This window comes from Melospiza melodia, chromosome 2 (genome assembly GCF_035770615.1).
Source record: "Melospiza melodia melodia isolate bMelMel2 chromosome 2, bMelMel2.pri, whole genome shotgun sequence".
Classification (NCBI taxonomy): domain Eukaryota; kingdom Metazoa; phylum Chordata; class Aves; order Passeriformes; family Passerellidae; genus Melospiza; species Melospiza melodia.
The window spans coordinates 113,857,481-113,872,479 of NC_086195.1; the positions used below are offsets into that span (position 1 = coordinate 113,857,481).

The 14,999-nt window shown below is 37.0% G+C and overlaps 1 protein-coding gene across 7 annotated transcripts in view; it reads right to left on the minus strand.

Annotated features, from left to right (window-relative positions):
- Positions 1-14,999, minus strand: part of FGF14 (fibroblast growth factor 14) — a 382,414-nt gene that overhangs the window by 7,213 nt on the left and 360,202 nt on the right. For all 7 annotated transcript variants that reach the window (XM_063149620.1, XM_063149617.1, XM_063149624.1 and 4 more), the window contains one exon: positions 2,043-2,241. In XM_063149620.1, the coding sequence (XP_063005690.1) occupies positions 2,043-2,241 (199 nt within the window). The remainder of the gene's footprint in view (positions 1-2,042; positions 2,242-14,999) is intronic.

Sequence of the window (14,999 nt, forward strand, 5' to 3'; positions counted from 1 at the left end):
TTAGTGATAGATTGCAAGACTAGGCTAGGGTCCAGTTCTACAAAGCTACATGTACATCAGTCTTCCAAATCTGAGGAATTTGGCCATGGTCTTTTCTTCGGGTGTGCCCTGAGTGGAGAGTGCAAAAGTTGTTTGGGGGTTTTCCTACCTCATTTCCAAAAACACATGCAGTAGCCACTCATCTCCACTGAATGTAGAAGTGCAGAAAACTCCAAATTAAACCATTAATTCTTAGAGGAATTAGAAGTTTTTCCCTTGGCTTCAGTCCCTATCTCACCCATTCAAATCCTTTGAGGGAAATACATGTATTCAATTACACAGTTCAAGCATTAAGCTGCCTTAATGATTAATGCTCTTGGATAATTCAATTTCATTTTCCATGTCACTCCATCAGGTAATATTTCCACTTATACCTAACTTCAGTTGCATTTATTTATATCAGAGCAATGTTAAAAGCGGTGTCACAGCAGTCAAAGGAATTAATCATGACACTGATTTCCAGACTGGGTGTGTGCTACCACAGAGAGCACAATTCCTTCATCCCTTGGCTAATTAGAGTAGGAGGCTGGAGCATCAAAGTACTGACCTTGATCTTCGATGGTGTGAAGTTTCATAATAAATGTAAAGGACCCCATAGCATCATTAACTAATCAAATACTTGTTCTAACATTTCCAGTGACATAATCTAAATCCTTTTATAGCTTCTTAAAGATGGAAATTAAATGTCTTCTCTGGAGTACATAAGGCTGGTTATGATCTATATCTTCAGAGTGGCCCATAAATGTGTTTAGGGCACTTAGCTGATTAATTAAAAGAGCTTAGTGAAATAACACTGTGACCTACAAAATTATCACATTGAACAACATGAAATGGAACTATAAAGTAAGGAATTATATAGCACAGCTGTCATATTTGATGATTCTCATAGGCAGTGTAAATCAATTTATTTCTAAGCATTGTCTAAGCTATTTTGATGAAGTCTGATCATCCAAAAATTATCTTTAAAAAGTAACTTCTTTCCTAGTACATACAAATTTGCAATGCTTTAAAAAACGCACTGGCATTCCCTCCCTATAAGTCTTAATATAAAAAGATCAAGATATAAATTATTAGTATTGTTGAGAGCTTATGAAAGAACTGTAAACTTTCACAAGACAGGGAAAGCACAAAGGCTGACTTCAAATAAACATAAGTTTATTCTGATTCTTTCCTTATGATGAAACTAAAGTACTTGACAAACTGATCCTTCAATCAAAAATTTTAAGTTAAATATCAAAAGAAATTGGACTGCTAACCAAAGCATTACTCAAGTATGTGTTTTCAGATGGTAAGAAATGAGATAATTTTCAGAATGACTATGACTACTTTCAGAGGCTGTGCAGGAATTAGAACAATAAGTAGTGCCATCAGGACAAGAAGCAAAAGGCAGCATATAAATACATACATATGTATTTGTATATAAATACAAAGGATAACACAAAAGTTTCAAGATATTAATGGATTTTTCAGAGAATGTGACATCATTTTGGTGTGTAAGGTTACTGTGATTGTTATTTGTTCCTATCTTGGTTTAAAGGCCAACTTACATTACACCACTTGGCATAGTAATACATCATGATTTATTTTATAAGAAACCTTTGTGTTTTATTTTAGAAAGCTTTTACTTTAAAATGTTGACATTTCATCCATTCCCTATATAACTCCCAATCTTCAATAGTCATTATCTTATTCTGCCTAATGAAAGGACTATTTTCTCACTGCAAGATTCACAATAGTTTTTGTCCCTAACAATGTAATATTTTAAAAGCAGCACAATGCTATTCCACAAGAAAAATCTTTTCTTGTAGAATGACCACTTAGTCCATGGAAAATTGTTTGTGGCATCACTACATGGAAGCACAAAACTGCTCCATGGAACTTGGGAGTGGCATTGAGATTTGTCCCTGTGTGAGGCATGCATATTGAGTAAGGGCAATTTGGAAACCAGTCCCTCTTCTTGTGAGATGTATAGGAGAGTCTGCCAGAGATGGACTGAGCCTCACCTTCCAATGGCTTGGGTAGAAAATGAGCTGCTGGTTTTGTTTTCTTCACTCTGTTTCCTTTCATGACCTGCCCTTCTTTGTTCAGCCCCAAGAACCAGGCCCTTCCGGACTCCTGTTGTCTGTAGAGCATGGATGAGTAGATTACATAATAATTTTCAAAAACAGACTCCTTGAATTTGCACTCTGGTGTAAAAAGTTCCTGTGGGAAGAAAAACAAATTTTAAATGGTATCTCTAAAGTGCAGGATTTGTTTTGTTAACTTACAAATACCTCGTGATAAGTTTTACATATTATTTAAGATAAGGTTCTGCTTTAAGGTCAGGAGTTCTGTCTTTGTTTGGAAGACCTCCAGTGAACTTATTTCCCTTCCTCAGTTTACCCACCTGTGCTACAGAGATAATATATTTTTAAAGCAGAAAGAAAGCTACACAGGCATAAAAGCACTATTTAAAATACAGGCATAATTATTGTTATTATGCTTCCTTCTCTGACAGGATGGACTTATGAAGATTAAAAAAGTCTATGCAAAAATAGTATTAATGAGATAACAGTTGTTCTGTTTTAACTGAATGCAGCAGGCTCCCTCTTGTTTACAGCAACTAATATTTGATGCTTAAGGTGCTGCTACCAACATTCAGCATTCCCTGTAGTCCAGAAAAATACTATCACAGGGAAATACTATTCTGATATACAAATTTCTTTACAAAGAATAGTAATTCCTACTGGCATCCTCAGCAAACATTCCAAAACTGGAATTTTTTTTCAGAAGTCACATTCAGTAAGAGCAGTTATCCTAAACTCTTTATAGGTCAATCTAAGCATAAACATCTGTAGTCCAGTAGCCAAATAATAAAAAATATATATTAATAACAGAAGTAACTAACAAACAGTATGAATATCCATTGAGATAGAGGTTACCAAAATTCTTAGAAAAATCCCAGCAAGTTAACAAGCAAATAAATACACATTTAAAATATCACAAGAAAATAGGATTCCATGTGAATGTGATTTTCCGTCTGTGGACCCATCTGCTGAAGCCTGTAGAAGAAATAAAACATAAAAGGAGGAGGTAGATGTGGGAAAGGGGGAAGTAGCTTGCTAAGATTTCAGAGCTCAAAGTTCTCAGCTCTGAATACTCTTTATATTTCTTTTAGTTATCTTTCCCAAAAAGCAAAAAAAAATCTGGAAACTTCACATCTTTTCACTTCTCCATTCACATTATTTTTTTCCATTTCTTTTTGTTCCTGGCCCCATGCAGTACTGAGTTAACACCCAGCAGGCAATGTATTTTCAGGGTCTCTATGCCATCCCCAGCTGCCTATATATTGTAAGAATTTCACAGCTGTTTCTGCCACAGATTTACTTTCTGAAAATCAAAGTCCTTAAAGACACACTTCCCCATACCAAAATGCACAGATTAAAGACTTTTCTGAACGTGCACTGAATATTGCTTGGTGCGCAATCTAGTTCTCCTAATGTGGTGGGGTACATGGTATTTGTACTGCCAAGGCTTAAGTTACCACCTGTAAGCAAAGCTGTCTTGATGAAAACCAGGCATACTATTAGCAGTACCAATCTTTGAGCTTCGGATTAAAAAAAAAAATAATGTGTTTTATGCAGCAAGAAACAAAAAGCAGAGATCAGCTTGGAAATCATTTGTGAGCCAGCCCTAAAAGAGGTTGCTTTGGCCATGTCAGCCAGTACACTTAGTGTCTACAGGTCAGACTCTTACAGGATGCAAAAACAGATCTGAATTGTGCAATGGCATCCTTTTGCACTATCACATCTTTACCCCCCATGTGTACAACTGCATACCAACTGCATATACAGGGATATGTATATATACACATGCAAAAATGCAAATAGAGACTTTACTAGAGGCACTGAATACTGATGAGAGGGAAACACCTTAACTGCACAGTCTCCTTTGCCATGGGGCTTTTTCTCTCTCTGTTCAAAACTTTAAGACATCTGTTGTTTGTGTTACTCTCCTTTCTCCTCCACTGATTTCAAGTCACAGTAGGGCTCAAGGAGACTCAAAATAAAACCAGAAGGCAGGGAGGCATGCTAGAGGGAATGCCTGTTGAAGCCTAGCACAAGCATTTACATGCGAGTCATGTTCCTTGGCTGTTGAAACAGCAGATGCTAATCAGGAAATGCCTACACAGCTCTCCTTATTGCCTACTTCACTGAAAATGCTACCCCCTGTGTTCCCCATGAAGTTTTACTTCCTTGTAAAGCTCAATTACCATAAACACTACTTCTTAGCCAATACTCACATTTTTTGTGTTATAAACAAAAGCTGTTTGTCATTCTATGTTCCTCCCTACTAGAGCTGCTTGGCTGCCTCTAAACACTATTTGTATGTTTTCCCTAACAATATCCATTATTGATACTCAAACAAGGTTCCTTCAATTCATATCCCTTCTCTGAATCAAACCAGTCTCTTTCCTCTCTCATTTCTTTGGCACTGCAGTAGTGTTTCTGACAGTGCACAGTATACATAGTGGTAGGGATTTACTTTACCAAGAAAAAACCACAAAAATATAGATTATGGCAATGCAATTACTTAGCTACTCCTGGTTCTAGACTAATAGACTGGACAAACTTGCTAAACAAATCATTACTACTATGTAGTTATAAAAAACATAATAACACTCTGATGTTTTTTTCCCTTACAAGAGTCAAACCCAAATACTGTATTCTGCCTAAAACTACTGGAGCTATCCTACTCCAGATACTCCAGATACTTGGGTAGGACAACAGTTTTGGACGGAGTTTGCATTCATCCACTATATTAGGAGGTTATTCTGCCTGGATTAATGTCAAAAAGCCCCTGAAATATATGTTACTTTAAAACAGATTAATAGTTCCAGCAATGTGAGGACTATTCATTACTGAAAATTAGGCACCTGACAATTACTATACTGAACTGCAGACACCAGTTCCTCTAAGGAAAGAGTTAATCAGAAGACTTCTGAAATGGCCCCTTCCCTGGGGCTTAGGTGAAATTGAATATTTCTAAGTTAGGAGTGATGCCTAAAGTCTTGCCTCAGACACTGTCTCAGCTGGCTGAAAATTGCTTCTGTATTTTCTACAGTAAAGTAGCCATAACACCTGGGGTGTTGGTTTTGCATGTACCTAGGTCAAATCTAGACCTCCGTATCTTAGACTTAACCCAGTGAGAACTCCCAGAAAATTAGTAATGTGCTAACAGCACTGACTTTAAAAAAATAATCCATGGGTGACTTTATTTAAACCTATTGCTGGGGTAGAGGCAGTACAGGGTGTTTTAAAAGGGAAATTGAGTTGTGAGGACACTCCCCTAGGCTACCTCCCTATCTGTATCCAACCTGAAGCAATCCAAATCTGCATCTGGCTGACATGAATAATTTAGATCTTCCCTGCAAGAATGACTTTTTGGGTTTTGATCCCAGAACTTTTTATATCAGGAAGTGAAAGAATAAATTGCAAAACCAGATATGACTTGCAAACAAGAATTTGAGCTCAGGATTTCTCTTTCAAGGTCAGAGCCCAGATTTAACCTGTAGTTTTATATAAAAAGTGGTTTTATCCTGTCAAAGCAACATTTGAGAAATAAAGTGTACACCAGCTGCCAATTTTCAAAACCCCAGGAATGGGTTTTGGCTGTGAAGTGCAATTTGATACAGCTTCCTGGGTCCCAGAGAAGTGAAGGACATGTTAAATTACACTTTGCTGAGAAGAATTTTCCCTTGGATATTTTTCTAGATTCTCATCAAATTTTTGCTTGATGTGAGTCCTATTTGGAGATATTTTAATTCTAGTTGCAGTAGCATTAATTGGTAATTAAAGATTGTGAGCTCAAATCTGTCATTGCAGATTTCTTAGTCTGCAATGACAGAACTTTTGATTCCACAAGCATTGCCAAATCTTAGCATTATACTATTCAAAATGATGGGATTTTGCCTCATGGAATCGTGTGGTGGTATCAGAATCTACTTTCATATAAGAACAAAACACAAAAGAAATAAAATAAAAAGAGCCATTATCCACTTCTGAAATCTGTGAGTTTCTGAAAAGAGCTCAAGTTACTTGTGGTGTCAACACAAAGATATAAGGGGTTGTTGGAAAGTAATTCAGATGACAACTGAGATGAATTCCCTACCAAGTAATGTCTTCCTGTCAATCAAAAGCTGAGGTCTGACGTGATGCAGCTGAGCCTCAATGCCAATCAATAATAGGGCCCTGTAGCAAGTGGCTATCATTCAAAATCAAAGTACAGCAAACTTAGTTGTCCCACAAGCCTTTCAGTAATTGAAAATATTTGAATGGATTATTAGTGTAACTTCCCATTGTTGTTATTTCACAATTTAGTTTGTTCAAGCTAGTTAGCTTTATAGAAGTTACACATATCCATTCTTAGTCATGACTTTTCACTCAAAGTAAATCCCACAAAACACAGCATTTTCCTATTCCTGTTCTCAGAAAGAAGAAATATGCTCTGAACCACACAGTTACAAAGTAAAACTAGCATGACAACACAACTAGCCACATAGCTTCCAGACATTGTTTACAAATTAAATGGACACCTGCAGTTTCAAATTATATTTCTGTTCAGTAAGTCAATAATGAACTGTCAGGGCTGAACAAAAAGTAACCTTTCATTGCACACCATGAGGGACAGTGTAATAACCCGGCTCTGCAAGGGACAGCTGTACAAATAATAAGGGCTCCCACAAAAATTTACTGCCTTCTAGTCCTGAACCTTTAAGCTTCTTTAGTTTTGTGTTTTATTCTGAAATATATGAAGGAAGGGCATTGGTTACAGCTCACAGAAGTGATAAAGCTAGCAGATCTCCTCCTGAATTGCAGCCAGCAGCAAACAAGGAGCAGCGGACTCTGCTGGAGATGGGCACAACAGGACTTGTTAATCAACCAGGCAGCAAAAGCACAGCTGTAGGCTGGACTAGCTGCAGTTTCTGCTTGGTGCCACGCAGAAAACACAATTGCAAGACAAACTCAAAGGGATTGCCAGGCAAGGGACAGCCAGGCTAACCAAGCATTGTAAAAAACCCTGGCACTATTCATTACTTGCACCTAAAAGTACAGCTTATGGAACAGGACCTCAGAGCTTTTGAAGCACAGTCCATGTGGAATCTGCCTGATGCAAACACCTCACAATACAAAAAAAACAACACATCCAGTCAATGGTATTGGCACAGTAGGAGGTGGTTATCAATTTTTTTTTTTTTTTTTTTTTTTTTTTTTTTTTTTTTTGTAGAGATGATGACAAAGAATTCTTAAGAACAGACTGGAGAAAGGGCAACATGAGCTTTGTGGAGGCTTATAGGAAATTTCTGCAGAGAGAGAAAAGCAGCACAGAGTCGGCATAAAAGTGTTTTGAGAGTTAGAGGATAGCAACACAGGAATAAAAAAAAGGAAATGACATTTTAATAGTGGATAGAAAGGTTGGAAATGACTCATGAAGACTGGTCTTAGTGTTTAAAAGAAGCAGTCTGCTTAATGAGGAAAATGCACTCATAAATAAGTTAGAATAATCAAGGTGGGAAATGAACTTTGGGGCAGAGTCCGGAGTGGAGACTGTGGGGGTAGCACTGTGCTCCTCAGTGCAGGAGGAGAGGATGCTGCAGTGATCCAAGTGTGGAAGGATGAGATCCCAGAAAACAGCTGCAGTGGGGTGGAACAGCAAAAGGCCTTGTCACAGACATATTTGTGCAGCAAAACCTGTAAGAACAGGAGGCTTCTCCTGCACATTACACTTGGAATACACTGAAATTGATATTCCAGTGACTTGCTGCACATTGAAATAGGTAAGTTAGACTACCCTCTTACAGTAAACCTAACTGACAAGTGCTTGTATAGGGAAACAAAAACCAAAAAAAAAAATCACTTAATATTTAGTCCATAACATCAAATTTTCTCAAAGCTTACATGTTTTAAGAGTCTACAGTTTGAAATCATCTTGTGCATGAGCTTCTCTTCAAATGGCAGAAAACACAGCAATACATGGTCACATACTTCATGACTTAAGAAAAAATTTAAATTCTATTTCTTGCAGGTTGAGAGGACATTTAGTGTATCTGGGCCTAAGAAAACCCTAATACAAACATAATTTTTAAACATCAGAACAAGAACAAGCAAAGTTGGCAGAATTTTCTATGTGCAAACTGGCCAAGTAAGATACCAAGGAACACAAGACTTTAGCTGCCACTGCAAGCTTTGCAGTCAATTACTAACTTCAAAAGTAAAGGCAGTAATAGCTGAACCTGACGATCCTGTAGATATCCTATGAAAGCAGCAAACACTCACAGCCCCTTTCAAACAGTTTCCACCATTTTTTGACAGAAAATTAGCTCAATAAATTACAACAGCCACCGAACGCCATTATTGTCCCTTCTAAGCTAATGTTATTTCTATTTCTGAAGATTACTAAATGTGATCTCTAAAAAAGAAGAAAGTTATAAAAAGAGTATTTGCTATCATGCAGGTAAAAATCAAGGATGATTCTTGCTGGTTAAAGAACCACTGAGAGTACATTAAAATGTCAGCGTGTGAAAGAAAACTTTTAGTTATGATTTCTATATCTCACTTCCAAGTTCTTTAAAGACTTGAAAATGTGGCTATAACTGCTTATACAGAAATAATCCACTTTTGACTAAATTTAGGCAAAATTCAATGTAAATTAAGATTATTGCAAATAGTAGCACTTAATTAACTAGGGTTCTAATTAGCAGGGATATGAATGGTATTATTGATCATGTAGCAATTCTTTTATTCATGTACATTCATAAGCACCTCAAATGAGGTCATGAATAAAATTCACATAATATACATAAAGATAAGCTAACAAAAATAGTTTGAACAGATATCTGTGCGTTTAAGAGGATCACGGAATTACAAAAGAGCTAAGGTTGCAAGGGACCTTTTGAGATCATCTAGTCCAACACTCAACACTGATCAAAGTCTGGCTTAACTTAATGTGCAGGTTGGAATCATGGAATCATTAAAGTTGGGAAAGGCCTCCAAGATCATCAAGTTCAACCTTTGACTGAACACCACCATGACAACCAAACCACAGTGCCACATCCAGTCATTTCCTGAACACCTCCAGGGAGGGTGGCTCCACCTCTTCCCTGGGCAGCCTGCTCCAATGCTTAACCACCCTCTCAGTGAAGAAATTCCCTCTGATGTCAAACCTTCCCTGTGCAGTTTAAGGCCATTTCCTATTGTCCCGTGTCTGTTTGCCTGGGAGAAGAGGATGACCCTCACCTGCCTACAGCCTCCTTTCAGGTAGTTGTACAGAGTGATAAGGCAAAACCAGAATATACAAAATTTTTACAAAAATTTCCCTATCTCACAACAGATAGGTTACCTTGCTTACAACTAGAAGCTATGGCCATACTGATCTATAATTTATTAAAGACAATAATATTCTTTATGGAAGGCAGAGCACAGAGCACATGCTCTTTCATAAATTTACCATTTGAAAAGATGAAACAATGATGTCAGAAAAAAGAATATTTTAAATAATAACTGCATGAATGATACCAAATTACTACTTATATATACTAGACAGGAGAAGTCATATATTTCTCTCTTCCTCTTACATAAAAGCTACTATTATGTTACAAGCAGTGCTCTGGTATTAATCTTCTTTTGACCACTATCTACAATTCATAGCCATCAACTCAGTGGGACACAGCTGAGATAGAACAAATTTCTTTCATATGAGCATTTCCGATAAATGTTATTTAAAGTTGGACAATTTGACTCAAAAAATGACTTCACGTTTGTGAAATGCAGCCCATCATGAAGATCAGAAACATAACCATCACACTGGGAATGAGTGCGTAGAGGTTGTTTAAACACAAGAGGAAGTTTGAGGCAGCAGCCTGGAAAAGGTTACTAATTTTCAAAACTGTCTTCATGACACTCATTTCAAAACTAAAATGCGTCACTAAATGCTCAAGAGTAGAACCGCAAAAAAAGTGCTGCTTCTCCTGAATAAAAGAAGCAAAATTTTTTTTAGAAATATTATTGAGAAGCCAAATTTGTACCTATGGGTTTGGTCTGGGAATGGTCTGCAGCCCACCAAAAGCCATCACATCTTATAGCCTATGCTCAAGTATCCCCACAGACACATGAAGGAGAGAAAAGTTGTTTTCTGTTTCATTTCAACTCTGAACTTTCACAGAAATGTGTAATTTTTTGCTTGGGTACATCTTTGGCTTTAAAGGAATCTCAGCCAGAATCCTTGTATCACTGAAATGGGATATTTGTTCTCCTGGAGCATAATCTCCTCCCCACCTAATCCTCAGCATCTACCTTCCCTTAAGATTCAAATATGCAGTAAAAATTGCTTTAAGGCTTCAGCTTAACCAACAACAATAACTCCTTGCTGTATCAACACAGAGAGACATCTTTTATCTCCTGTACAGCATCTGTGATTAAAGGAACCCAGTATCAATAAGAAAGGCAGATGCCCCAAGGCATGACTAAGAGAAATTACTTGTATTGTAAGAAATATTGCCTTCCAGTACTGTCATGGGGGGTTTTGGAGAAGAAGATGAGTAAACCAGCCTATATTTGATGGTCACTTCAACTCAGAACAGCCATAATTCATCAGCTTGCTGGCAGCACCAGGCTCTCATCTAGAAAAGGTCAATGCCAAGGGAAAAATGCGATGGCGCTAAATTAAGAGACTGAAAGGAGGATTTAACAACATAGCTGTTGAAACAAACCATGATGGGCTTGGGAAGAAATTCTCCTCCAGTTGCCCATCAATTCACCATCCTGTCCCTGGATGAATAATGCAGGAGGAAAGCAGAGACACTCAGTCATAGACCAAACCTTTCCAAGTGACAGTGGAATTTTTTGACACAAGTTTATCCAGACACTTGCAGTCATTACTGCAGACAATCTTCTGCAATGTAAATGTCTCACATAAAACAAGGTATAAAGAAAAACTCAAAAATAGCTATTGAAATGGCCAAAAAGTACAAAGGAGGATGATGTTTTCTAGTTATTTATCACAAGGAAATTTCTACTCCTCTCAAATACATTGAAATATTGGATAAAAAAAATATTAGAGTTTCTGTCACTATTATGCAACATCAGATGGGATGGTATATTTTCATATATACAGTTTTTTTGTAGACCTGTCTCAGTATGATAGTATACATGTCCATAACTATGTACAAATGCAAAAGTAAACATAAATAGGTGCAAATTTAGAGGTATTTTTCAAGGTATAATTTAGACTCTTTCAGTTCTACATGTTCCTTCCAAAAGATGTGTGAACTTATGAAAGTTCAAAATGGGTGTAATTTACAAGCTGAGAAGCTAGAAAAAGTTGCAAGAACACTCAAGCTAAATGAAGTGGCCTACTTTAGTGTACTCTTTTCTATTTATTTTTTCTGTACAGTTGTGAGCCTGTTTTTCTGCTTGCAGCCTTTCTTTACGACCTGTCAGTGTATGAATTACACTATCTAAAAATCAAGTATTATAAAAAAGACAGGGGCTGGAATAAATAAAAGCCAGGAGGGTAGGTTTTATGAAATTATAATTATATGATTATTATATGGCATTCTTGCTAATGTCTCTTTCTCATTCTTTTGCTGTTTTACACTCAGTGTTCATAAGAATAATATGAAAGGTAAATTCAAAGGAACCTGAGTCTGAGGAGACTTTTGTAAGGCAAAGCTATTGTGTAATGGATGTGATCCCATCTCTGAGAAAACGCTAAGTAGCTAAGTCTTCTCTTAATCTCACAACTCAGTATGAGCTGCAGTTGATCACTAAACACTGGGAAGCACAGCGAGCAGGGACAACTTTAACAAGAAACTTTAACTGTTTGTTACTTAACTCTTGTTATGCAGCAAATATGTGTTTTAGGACAAGCCGCCAATCTCTTCCTTCTTTCACTGTGCATCGTTTTACCCATATTTGTTCTTCTTCTTTGAAAGCAAAACCAAATATTCAACAGGCTTTCCCCATTTCCTTCCAAAGCAGCTTTCACATATGAAGACAAAGGGCTGTAAATCCATTCTCTGTTCTTTTCCATTCTCTCCTTCTCCAATGACAGGATAGAAAATGATGGACATCAAACCAGAAAGACAACCAAAACCTGACAGGTTTACAAGCTCTTAAATATTCTGTACCGTTTCCTGATTTATGCATTTTCATTCTTTCATAGAGATAGACGCCTACAGCACTGTTCCACTTAAAAATAAAAAGTCAGTGCCCATAGGATGGGACACCCAACAAACTGCTGCCTGCCATGAAATATCTGTCCAGAAAATATAATGCAAGAACAAACTTGCCTGTCCTGAAATTATTAAATATAAACAAAAATTCTAAAAGTCTTTCTAGTATAGGAAATATTCATATATATATTTATGTTTACATAAAATGCAAAAAGCAGTATTCACTTAAAATATTTTAGTTCATCTAGAGATCTAAAACATATTTCTTTTATTGTTTAACTTTCACTCACCTACATAATTGTTACTTCAAGTATCCATTATCAGAAGAAACTTGAAGTACAGAGGCTCACACCCAAACATTCAAAAACTGTATCTTGAATCAGTAAAAAAGAAATTCCATTATGTCTCCTGTTCTAACTAAGCAATTAATGGGATATAAAATGTAAGCCACTAAAAAGTATTTTTGTGGAATGGCATCACACCATCAACCAGTTGGAAAATGTGAAAAGTAACAAGTCAGACACTTTTGGGTATATGTTTATATGCTAAAACCCCAGAAATTTAATGTATCTCATTAGAAAGGCGATGATTACATGCAACTCCTAACACACTCAGCAGTGATGCTTGTTTTTTTATGCATGGGTAACTCCAAGGTGGTTATATCTACATCCTGATATTCAGATAAAATTCCTCTTTCAGCAGCAAACTTTTAGGGGTTGATTATGTACAAGATGAATACAGATGCCTGGAAAAACCCATAAAGGTACAAAAATCGGAGTGCTAGCAAAGGGTTATGGATTTTAATCTGCCTCAGTGTTACAATATGCATTGCAGAACCAAAAAAATAATAAAATTGAAGTAGTTATATCAAGTAGTTTTCATAACAAGAAACAAAGCATGATTTTTGTCCGGAGCTGCTGGCTACTGTGTTATAATCAATTCCACTACTTACTCAAGGTGCTAGACATCTGATAATTTCTTAAAAAATCAGTTGTATCAAGCCACTATGCAACTCACTGTCTATTATAGGATATTCCTATAGCCGTCCTGAGAAAGTCAGCACTTAGTGTTGTATGGACATAGCACATTTATTCTAGAGCAGCTTCAATCTATTAATGAACTATCCTGGTGAATAATGAGATGAAAATATCCAACTTTTACCCTTTTAATCTACTCCTGAGGAAGGCAGACCGTAAAACATACCAGCTTCTTCAAAGAGGCTCAGATGTTTTGAATACATTTCCAAGAAAGCAGTGAGGTTTTACTTCAGATTACAGTTGCTTTTATGGCTGCTTGGAATTTATTGTACATCAACTATGTTCCTGAAAAATGGAGGATCTTCCTCTTTGTCAACATGGCAGTAAAAAGGCATTATCTATAGACTTGAGCGGCTAATTGCAAGGATAAACTGAGCTAGAAAGCATAAATTACTATTGAACTGTATATAGAAACAGTTGGAGGGCCAGACTCAAAATTCTAGCCAATTTAAAACTTTAAGGTGACCTGCAACCTGCCGTCAACTGATAAAAGGGACACAATGGGTACACATATTAACATGGTTACGCTACATCATCTGTAAGAAGCAAGGACAAACTGCTAAATGCAAAGAAAACACCATTTAAAGTCTTTTCAAAGAAACAGCCCTCTGATTTCTAAAGCAAAAAGCATGAAGGTGAAAATATCAGGTATTTTGATTTCCAAGTTTTTTGGAAGCACACTTTTTTTTTACTGGTTCACCAAAGCTGAGCACAGTTTTCGTATGCTCGTGTCACAAGAAAGGTGCATCAAGCCATGCTGCACACAAATGATGAGCTTCAAGAAATAATTCAAAAGAGCTGGAAAGAGGCTGAACTTCAGCCACTGAGTTGGTGAGTGCCAGCTGATGCCTGGTGATTGATGCCTCTGTAGTCACCCTGATCTCAGCTGCCTCCTTGCTTACAAGACTGTGGGATATTTTTTGTCTTTTTGTGTCTTTTATATTTGGTGATCTGCATCCCATTTTTCTTGTCCATTCCCTTCAAGTCTTTCAACAAACCTTTGAATCTTTCTAGCCCAACAATCAAACCATCAGCACGTTAAAATATTGCTACAGGCCGGAGGAACTCCTTGTCCTGAGAACGCCATAGTGATTGCACACCTGTTTCTATACCTATATATGCTGAGGAATGTAACTTTGACCTTAGGTTTGACTGCCCACTAATACTTTCATTGTTTAGACCTACAAACATGCAATTTGCTTATTCTCAGCTTTATCTGGATTTCCAATTTCTCCCCTTGTCCTTAAGGCATTGTATGACATGTGTTCATAAAATCTATCAAAATTACATGTATGTTCTGCTGTTATTCCCATTGGATTATCTCACTAAGTTCTAAAAAAAAAGCAATAATGCAGATGAAGCCTGTGTTTAGGCTTAAACTTCCATTTTTTACATTAGTCTTAGCTTCTACCTTTTACATTGGTCCAGATATTTAAAAGGAGTCTCATGTGAGTCTGTGTATAAGAACCTACTTTTCAATACTTTACTCATCACAACTGAATTTGGTTCTCATGTTTATATTAAAGAACTAGATATGGATGCATTTCTTTCCCCTGAAAACTCCCAGTACTGTTCCTTTGTATAATCAACAGATTGGTTTTGCCTTGCTGCTCGTAACTCCTTACAAAACCTGATTTTTTAGATACAGGAGCTGCACGGAAGAGGCAAGCAGATGCGCCCTTTGGGCTGGGACTGGAGCAGCTGGTGTGACT